The 11147-nt window shown below is 38.2% G+C and overlaps 1 protein-coding gene across 1 annotated transcript; it reads right to left on the reverse strand.

The window, feature by feature from the left end:
* Positions 1 to 3392: 3392 nt before the first annotated feature.
* Positions 3393 to 6357, reverse strand: LOC126825518 (ankyrin repeat domain-containing protein 50-like). The gene has a single exon (XM_050555167.2). The coding sequence runs from the start codon at positions 6207 to 6209 to the stop codon at positions 4974 to 4976; it is 1236 nt and encodes a 411-aa protein (XP_050411124.1). The 5' UTR covers positions 6210 to 6357; the 3' UTR covers positions 3393 to 4973.
* Between the last annotated feature and the right edge of the window lie 4790 nt (positions 6358 to 11147).

Raw genomic sequence — 11147 nt, forward strand, 5'->3', positions numbered from 1 at the left:
ATGAAGTATGGTCCGATACATGCCAATATCAACAGGAACGGAGATCTTTGGGAGATAGACTTATATTTCAAGTTTCGTCAAATCGGATAAAAATTGTGACCTGTAGAGTGTCCACAAACAAATTGTGAACGGACGGACGGACAAACAGGGGCGACGATATAATACGTCCACATGAAAATGTGGGTGTATAAAAACAGGAATAATCGAAACCAATTTTAGTAAAAACAGCTTACCCCAGCTAAATAGTCAATAAATAACAATGGTACATTAAATATCTGAATCTATCCCGAGATGATGACCCATTCTCTGTTCCCAAATTGGTGTATTCCCACGACCGCGCCGTTACAGAGCCGTGACCAAAATTAATCTTTCCCACGAAGGCGCAGATCTGGACTTGTCGGCTTTCGTTTGAAGGGTTGTTCACTCTGAATTTTATTCACCAATTGGCAACTAATAATGAAAATCATCATATCATCCAAGTATTCAATATGAATCTTAATATAAATATGTCCAAATCCAAAGCCAGTTCCAGGAATTAACCAGCGGCTGCCAGGCAGGATACGCCCACATTTTCGAGAGATGGATAGAAAACAAGCTAAAACGACAGTGATTTTTCCTACAATCAAGGGCCATAATTCAGGAAATTACAATTCGATATGTGCAAATATCGACAGGAACCAAGATCTTTGAGTTATAAACTTACATTTCAAGTTTTAACAAAAATCGGATAAAAATTGTGACCTCTACAGGGTCCACAACCTTGATATACCATATTTTTACGCAATTTGAGAACGAGGGGCGGCCATTTTGTGTGTCAGTTTTGGGCCGATTTTCACGAAATTCGAACTCAGTCGTCCTTAGGGTGTAACGGTGATATAATAATAGTTTTTTTTAAATCGAATAAAAATTATGACTTCTATAGGGTCCACAAGCTAAAAACGCGATTTTTCGTACAATCAGGGGCCATAATTCAGTAAGTTACGGTCCGATATGCGCGAATATCGAAAGGAACTAAGATCTTTGGGTTATAAACTTACATTTCACGTTTCAACAAAATCCGATAAAAATTGTAACCTCTATAGGGTCCACAACCTTGATATACCATATTTTTACGCTATTTGAGAACGAAGGGCGGCCATTTTGTCTGTCAGTTTTTGGCCGATTTTCACGAAATTCAAACTCAGTCGTCCTTAGGGTGTAACGGTGATATAATAATATGATTTTTTAAATCAGATAAAAGTTAAGACCTCTATAGGGTCCACAAGCTAAAAACGTGATTTTTCGTACAATCAGGGGCCATAATTCAGTAAGTTACGGTCCGATATGCGCGAATATCGAAAGGAACCAAGATCTTTGGGTTATAAACTTACATTTCAAGTTCCAACAAAATCAGATAAAAATTGTAACCTCTATAGGGTCCACAACCTTGATATACCATATTTTTACGCTATTTGAGAACGAAGGGCGGCCATTTTATCTGTCAGTTTTTGGCCAAATTCAAACTCAGTCGTCCTTAGGGTGTAACGGTGATATAATAATATGATTTTTTAAATCAGATAAAAATTATGACCTCTATAGGGTCCACAAGCTAAAAATGTGATTTTTCGTACAATCAGGGGCCATAATTCAGGAAGTTACGTTCCGATATGCGCGAATATTGAAAGGAACCGAGATCCCTGGGTTATAAACTTACATTTCAAGTTTCAACAAAATCGGATAAAAATTGTGACCTCTATAGGGTCCAAAACCTTGATATACCATATTTTTACGCTATTTGAGAACGAACGGCGGCCATTTTGTCTGTCAGTTTTGGGCCGATTTTCACAGAATTCGAACTCAACCGTCCTTAGGGTTTAACGGTGATTTAATAAAACGTTTTTTTTTAAATCGGATAAAAATTATGACCTCTATATGGTTCACAAGCTAAAAACGCGATTTGTCATACAATAAGGGGCCATAATTCATGAAGTTACGGTCCGATATGCGCGAATATCAAAAGGAACCGAGATCTTTGTGTTATAAACTTACATTTCAAGTTTCAACAAAATCGGATAAAAATTGTGACCTCTATAGGGTCCACAACCTTGATATACCATATTTTTGCGCTATTTGAGAACGAAGGGCGGCCATTTTGTCTGTCAGTTTTGGGCTGATTTTCACGAAATTCAAACTCAGCCGCCCTTAGGGTGTAACGATTATATATTATGACGGTTTTTTAAATCGGATAAAAATTATGACTTCTATAGGGTCCACAAGCCAAAAAACGCGTTTTTGCGTACAATTAGGGGCCATAATTCACGAAGTTACGGTCCGATATGCGCGAATATTGAAAGGAACCGAGATTTTTGTGTTATAAACTTACATTTCAAGTTTCAACAAAATCGGATACAAATTGTGACCTCTATAGGGTCGACAACCTTGATATACCATATTTTACGCTATTTGAGAACGAAGGGCGGCCATTTTGTCTGTCAGTTTTTGGCCGATTTTCACGAAATTCAAACTCAGTCGTCCTTAGGGTGTAACGGTGATATAATAATATGATTTTTTTAAATCAGATAAAAGTTATGACCTCTATAGGGTTTTTTAAATCGGATAAATATTATGACCTCTATAGGGTCCACAACCTTGATATACCATATTTTTACGCTATTTGAGAACGAACGGCGGCCATTTTGCCTGTCAGTTTTGAGCCGATTTTCACGAAATTCGAACTCAACCGTCAACGGTGATATAATAATACGGTTTTTTAAATCGGATAAAAATTATGACCTCTATAGGGTCCACAAGCCCAAAAACGCGTTTTTGCGTACAATCAGAGGCTATAATTCAAGAAGTTACGGTCCGATATGTGCGAATATTGAAAGGATCCAAGGTCCTTGGGTTATAAACTTACATTTCAAGTTTCAACAAAATCGGATAAAAATTGTGACCTCTACAGTGTTCACAAGCCAAAAAGGTGATTTTTCGTACAATCAGGGGCCATAATCTATGAAGTTATGGTCCGATAGATGCCAATATCGAAAGGAACCGAGATCTGAGGGTGATAAACCTATATTTCAAGTTTCATTGAAATCGGATAAAAATTGTGACCTGTAGACTGTTCACAAACAATTGTGGACGGACGGACGGACAGGGGCGACGACAATATACGTCCACATGAAAATGTGGACGTATAAAAAGTAGACACGAAGAAGGGGAATTAACTTAAGTCGAGTATTTATACAGGGTGTCTTATTTGGTGAAATGAAATTAATTTGTTTTTATTTCTTAAAGTCATATTCCAGACATGTTAATTAATTAGTCACATTGGAGATTGTGAAAGTCTAAATTCTTATCATAAAAATCTATAACTCCATTGTTACATTTTTAATCCATTTTAATCCCTGACAGCTGGATTCCCACGAAGACGTCGAAAACGACCTTCTTTAATCCGTAACGGTCAATAACTGCGCCTTCGTGGGAATAAACCACCAAATTATACCCATATACAATACATTAACACAATGGCATTATTTCTGACGAGCTGCACAGATAAACGAAAAGGGTACTTTAAAATATGGAATTCAACTTGTCGGCATGCCTTGTATTTTTCTTCGTTTACCACTAAGTAGTGTAGTGGTTCTAATGCCTAATTGGTTTTTGTTTCAATCAAATTTTTCCAGCATACTTGATATGATGCATTCCTCAAAATAATTTGAAAGATTGCAACGTTTATAATGTCACTGACATCCACGATAAAGCAATGAGGTTGTTAAAAGCATTCGTGTTCTAATATACAATTTGATAACAACATATGGCATTGGAAATTCAGCTGTGGATACAGTGTTCCAAAGTTGACAATCGTGAAATTATTCGCCAAACATACACTGCTGTACGAAATGAGATGCAATGAAATGAGTTTAACGTCCTTCTGTTCTGCTCCTAAACTGGGCTAATGAAGACGGGCATACGCCATACAGTGTGCTATGAGAAAAATTTTGCCCGGGCAGCGGCGCTACAGCCTACTCTTATATCGAATTCCAACTGTCAAGTGATCTTTTACGTCCACGCCAATGTGAACCCCGTATAACAAATGGCCAAAGTTTCTTGGACTGCTCGGGTTTTTCGGGGTCTTTTCTCATCGTGTGACGAACTCTGTTTTGTTACATCTGAGGGCTGACTTCGAATAATAACTTGTGTGAAAAGAAGTAAAATGGGGTTTAACGTCTTATTGTTTTGCACCCACCGGGCTACAGTGTGCAAAGTACTCGAAGCGAAAGAAAAAGACATCTTTAATCGGGAATTCAGGTTGTTGGGAAGTCAAAAAACAAATATGACGTTGTCTAATATAACAAAATTTGATTGGCTATTGCATGAGTTGGTCGGATAAGAATAGAACTGATCCAATCCATGCAACAAGCTGTTCATCCGACCTATTGTCAGATGAGTCGGTCGGACGCGACCGTTGCATCCAACAGTTGTATCGATTGGTTGTTTCGTGTAAAACTCTGCTTAACCGCAAGATGAGAGAGAGATGGGGTTTAACGTCCACTCGACACAAACTAGGTCATTTCGGGACTAACATATGGTTCAATTTTATTTCCATAATTCGTTTGCGCGTAGGGGTCTTTAGCAGTGGGAGGAAACCGGAGGATCCGGAGAAAACCCACGAGGTTGGAAAGGCGACCCTACTCCTTGTCACGTACAACCGGGGAACCGAAACGACGCCAGCCGACTCAATAACAGACTTTATGATACAGGGCGCACGTGCTAACCATTTAGTCATCCCACCCCCGCAAGATGAGTAACATTGTTCTGAGTTATTCGTGACAAATGATAAGTTCCTGCTATGTGACACCGTGGCGTAAATGTAAAAGGACGATTGACATTTGGAATTCGAAATAAAGAAAAGGGCCGTAGCAAAATTGCCCTTCAAGCATACTGATATGATGTATGACCGTATTCAATGACTTTTAAAGTCCTACTTTGGATTAAAAAAAGCATCGATAGTATTCGTACGTTGTAAATCCGATTGAATTGCTATCAACATGAAAATACTCGACAACCGCTTCGGTGGCTTTGGAACTGTCGGTCGGATCTAGCGACCCTACACGATTTAGAATATAGGTGTAGCTTTTATGATTCAAAAGCTTTTGAACCCAATCATGGTCATTATTCTCTGCACAATAATATATCATTGGTGTATCACTTTTCTGATCAATATTATGTTCCAGGCCCTTCTCTATTAAAATATTCACCATTTCGAAATCTTTGTGTATATAAGCGACGTTTAGTAACGACGAATCGAAGTGACTGTCGTGTTCAAGTAATATTTTAACCCGCTTTAGGTCGCTATGTTTCACAGCATAATTTATCATTGGTTTACTACTTCGTTGATCAATATTATGTTCTAGGCCCTTCCCGATTAAAATATCCACCATTTCGAAATCTCTGTTTGCATAAGCGACATCTAGCAACGACGCATCGAAGGGAATACCGCGTTCGATTAATATTTTAGTCCACTTTAAGTCACGATACTTCACAGGATAAAATAACAAACATTTGCAAGTGGGAGAATCCTGGTTCAGATATCTCTCCATTAAAATCTCCACCATTTGTGAGTCTTCTTTACGGTAAGGGATTTCTAGTAACCCAACATCCAAGAAAGCGACGTGTTTAAGTAATTTTTTGACCCGCGCCCTCTCACCAGACTCCAATGCATCTCGGACTTCAGCACTGTTTTGCTGTTTCGATACCAATATGTTGACAATTCTCTCGTAGTTAAGAATGGAAGCCATGTGTAGTGCGGTACGGCCATTCTTATTTTTAAGGGTAACATCAATACCACTTTTCACAAGTAATTCAACCACTTGAACATTTTTAAATCGGACAGCCAGGTGTAGTGCAGAATCTTTAAATTGATTCGTCTTATTTAATTGGCACCCACGGTTTATCAACAATCTGACAATATCTACATTATTTGCTGCCATCATTAAAGGTGTGTTAAAAGTCTTGTCTTTGTGTTTTGTATTGGCAGGGGAATAATCATTATTCAGTAACAAATCTACACACTTTGGATCACCATTCTTGATAGCTGTAATCAGTGGGGTATAACCATATGAATCGGTATATTCAACGTTGGCTCCACGTTCCAGTAACGACGCAATGCTATCATAATCGCCATTCTCACATGATCTCAACAGTGCTTTACTTTTACGGTTTCCCATAGTGCTTGTGTTGTGTGTGATAAATCTACACACCCCGCGTCTGTACTAAATGTCTATTTGGTTGAACAGCTCTGGTTCCATACCTTGGATGAAATAACAATTGTTGTTCTCCGGCCAATCCAGTAAGCCATTTATCTGTGTTTTTTTTTACTGTTACGTCTTTGCATGTATTATTGTTCTGAATTATAAAACCCATTAAAACGTAAAAAATCAAAACCAAAAATCTATATTACACTACACCCAAGTTATATACACTCATACTATACCCAACTTATATGTGGTTTAATGGTCCAGGGCTTGATATTAAGTAACATTGATATTGCGCGAGGACCTTTATCCTCGGTATCCCGAGTGGTAGGGTGACTCGTGCACCCAAAATTTTCCGTACAGAAAGTTGGACTCGACACGGCGAATGTGCACGCTGCAGTATGATAATATTCAGCGGTAGAGCCTATGAGACTATAAATAGCCATCGCACGTTCAATTCTCTACACATCTATCAACTATTACAGCCGTAAAAAAATCTATTCTTAATAGCAGTAATATTTTGCTTTTTGGTTATTACAGCAGCTTTGGAAATTACGTTCGTTTTATTTTTTAGATTGCTTTATCATTAACTGTACCGTTAGGAGTGGCATCTTTTGGCTTAGTACAAATAATATCTCTGAAATACTTGCGTTAGGCAAGAACATGATACTATCAGTAGTTTCATTTTACTTTTACAGGGTTCTTAAAACAATTGTTGAGTTGCCTAACGTGCGTGTTTCTAAATTCAATTTCTTGTTCCAGATTTCTGTTATGTTTCGTAAAAAAAAAGTAGTCTTGGTTATCGCGGCCTGTCAATCAGACGTAGAATGGTCGGTAGACTCATAGGCGTGCGGACTCGATGACAGTTAGGGGGGCAGAACCTGAAATGCCCCCCCCCCCCCCCAAAGAAAATTTTGGAATATTTGACGGCTGCAAACACGTTTTCCTGCTATTTCAGTCCTTGAACAAAGTGGTCTATTATAGCCTAATTAAGATGGCTGACTCGAATTCCAATCAAAAGATCAATCGTTTACAGTCCACGAAGACGGGATCGTTAGCAACTTCAATTTGGTTCAATATAGCCCACCTGGCTGACCATAATTCCAAACAACCAATCAATCGTCGCGGAGTATGGAGGCCTCACCCTCCCGGAGAAAATTTTGAAAATTTACCCACCGCATATGCGTTTTCTGCTATTCTAGTCCGTGTAAGCAACTCCAACAGTATCCAATGGTTTTGTAACCTAAATCCCATTTTGAATTCCAACCATTCAATCAGACTGTTGCAGCTGCATTCACAAATAATAATCGATGCCCGAAAAATGTCGCACAAAGTAGAGTGGCTCCAGACAAAATGTTTTAATCCATAGTCAACTCAGTACAAATTCGTGGTATTCAATTAAAAGATAAGTAAAATTCGTGTTTTATTAGGGCTCGGTGACAGGGAAGCAAAACTAGAAATGCCCGAAAAAATTCCAAGTTTACAGACAGCGGCGCCGGTTTTCTTCGAGAGGCGAAGAAGTGGAGCTGACCTTGTAAGCACCCCCTCCCCCCCAAGAAAAAAATTGCAATAATTGACGGCCGCAAACGCGTTTTACTGCTATTCCAGCCCGTAAAACTAGTGTTTTATTAGATTTCGGGCACTTTATTTTGCCAAGTAGATGAAATAAAAAATTTTTCACTTCACCCGTCTTCCCGAAAAGTCAGCTTGCTCGTACGCCAATGGGTAGACTGGTTAAGCGAGACTAATTTCAAAACAAGGGCACGTAACCTATTATGGCCGACACTAATAACAATCTTTCAGTGTATTATTTATTGATGGTTAAATGGTCATATCTTATTAAGTACAACATGGCCGTTTATTTAGTGACTATAAATGTGCGTAACTGATCTAAGGCTTGGTGTATACATAAATATTGTGGTGTAATTGTCGAGATATTTATTTATGGTGGGTCACCCTACCAGTGGTTTCGTTCTCCTCTACACACTGGGTTTGTCGTTGGGGTATTGGCGTATTCAAATTATCTGCCCTTTATCGTAGCTTGATTCTATGAACCAATCCAAAAAACAGTTTTAAAAAACTAGTCTTGGCCTCATACTTTACTTGTTATGTTTATGTTTTCTCTGATGGATAATAACTAATCATGTATGAATCAGACTACATAATTGCGTTCCTATTATTAAAATTAAACATTACACTTACGTTCATAACAATATGACGGCTTGTTTGTTGCAACAAAATGAGTTACTTTCCTTCACCAACTTCCTTTTCATATAACGTTTTTTTGATTGGTCGATAAAAATAGCTGTGTCATCAAGAGCAGATAAATTGAACTCAGGGGTTAGTAGGGTGGAACGGAATGAGACGACTGGGGATACCCAGGGTGGAGGACTTTAATCAGAGGGCTATATCAGACACGTGCTTTTTAATGAAATACGTCACGCGAGTCAAATATTTCATCGAGTATAAAAAATGTAGGATAGGCAAGTTGCCTGTACATTATTTGAAATATATAGAGAGAAATGGGGTTTAACGTCCACTCGACACAAACTATGTCATTTCGAGACTAACATATGGTTTAATTTTATTTAAATAATTCGCTTGCGCGTACGGGTCTTTGGCAGTAGGAGGAAACTGAAGGACCCGGAGAAAACCCGCGAGGTTGGACAGGCGACCCTAATCCTTGTCACGTACAACCGGGGATTCGAAACCACGCCAGTTGATTCAATGATAGGCCTTATGATGCAACGCATGCTAACCATAAATATAAGGCAATGTAGTTGAAGAGGTGCTAACCATTCGGCCATACAACCCCCCTATTTGAAATAATGGTACGCTAACATCAAGGGGTGATGTCACATCTGGGCCCGTATTCAAAGGATATCTTAAGTCTAAGATAGTCCCTTAACCATAGCTTTCACTTAAATATACGCAACTTCCTGTAAGTTAAGGGTAAGTGGTATTCAAGGGCGCTGTTAAGTATCCTTAACTTTTTAAGTGTTAGTCTTTAAGTGGTATTCAAAGGCCAGTTTAAGTGAGAAAAATCCACTTAACTTTAAGTGACCTATGGGAGGTACCTTAAAGTTAAGTGAGATTATAATGACTTTTTTTAACCGGAGTGCACGCTGTAATGACGATTTAAAAAGTTGGGGGGGGGGGGATTCAGATTGAAACAAAGACAATCTCGCCGAGCAAAGCTGGCCTCAAATTGTTTTTTCATCGTCAGCTTTGATGTTGTAGTGCTATTATAGAATATAAGGTTACTACCACCGGTGATGGTCAAGGATATCATGTTCGTGTTGCTTAATCATGTTTCCACGACTGTCATATAATAAAGTTTAATGCGTTAAATTCATTTGTCATGACATGGCTTCAGAAATTATTTATACTACTGCTAGAAGCAAGGCATGATTTATTTTTTTACAACTCATTCCCATATACACATAACCGGTAGTATTTATTCGGGTAAAAATAATGTAACGTACATCTTTTGTACACAGATTGTACCGTCAACGCCAGGCCTCTGAAAATCTAAAATGTAGGTACTTACACAATGTCTATGAATTTCTCAAATGGTAGATTTATAAAAAAAACACTGAATGATTTGTCCAGTTTAACTTAGAATGCAAAGGTCCTTGTGTATTGCTAATATACTACCACTATTTATTCTAATCTATTGAAATAGATTTGTTTTTTTGGTTTTTTTTGTTGAAAAGCTACGAAAACAGCCGATCTGGCAAAGGATGCACACTATCATTATTTATCATATATTGTAATCAAACTTTTTTCATGCGTTACAATATAATATTTCGACAAACATTTTCCTAGTAATGTAAACTAAGATTTTAATAAGTATAGTGATGCTCTTAAGGGGGCATAACTTGCTTGCGGTGTTAGAAATTCGTTATTTTTGGCAGTGGAGGGTATGCCATAAGATAAAAATTCATGCTATTTGGCGAATGTGAGTATTCCATAATTTAAGTGTGTAGTTAAGTTTTTCACATAGCCAAGTATATGTAAAATACAACCTTTGAATACCGATTTAAGGTAATACAGTCAATTAAGTTGAAAAATTAAGTATTTTTAGAAACACAACACAGTTTATATGGAAATACAATCACTGGTTTTTATAGGCAAAGCACGACGTTTCGACAAGTATTCTCTTATCTTTATCAAGCACAAGGGGATCACGTGGCTAAGTGGGTAAGGCGCTAGCTTGCTAGCCTGGAGGTCGGTTGTTCGATCCCTGCATTGGCCGAGAAAGTTCATCCAGATTTTCCGGTGGGTTCTCCCTTGTCAGTGATGCAGGACGGAGGGGCTGACAAGGAAAGCTGTCTAGTCGTTCAGATGGGACGAAAAACCGAGGTCTCGTGTACACATTGGCGTGCACGTGAAAGATCCCTTGGCAGTTTGAATTCGATATAAGAGTAGGCCGTAGTGCCGCTGTCCGGGCAAAATTTCCCTCATAACACACTGTATGGCGTATGCCCGCCTTCATTAGCCCAGGTTAGGAGCAGAACAGTAGGACGTTAAACTCCATTTCATTTCATTTCATTTATCAAGCACAAGATAACGATAAGAGAATACTTGTCGAAACGTCGTGTTATGCCTATAAACCAGTGATTGTATTTCCATATAAACTGTGTTGTGTTTTTAATGTGTTCAATCGCTAAATGCCACTAAAGGATTATAAGTATTTTTACTTACGTTTTAGAAAACCATTGAATACAGTCCCTGTACTTCAAACCACAACACATTACATTAATTTATACTACATTACAATTTAGTATACTACTCACGTGCAGCCAGTTTAAATGTATATCAGTAATTATTAATATTAAAGATCTACTGTAGCCAGGCGATGTGTTTGTTTAAATTTTAAAATCAGGATATACCCCTTTCTATTATGTC

This window comes from Patella vulgata, chromosome 6, assembly GCF_932274485.2.
Source record: "Patella vulgata chromosome 6, xgPatVulg1.2, whole genome shotgun sequence".
Classification (NCBI taxonomy): Eukaryota; Metazoa; Mollusca; class Gastropoda; family Patellidae; genus Patella; species Patella vulgata.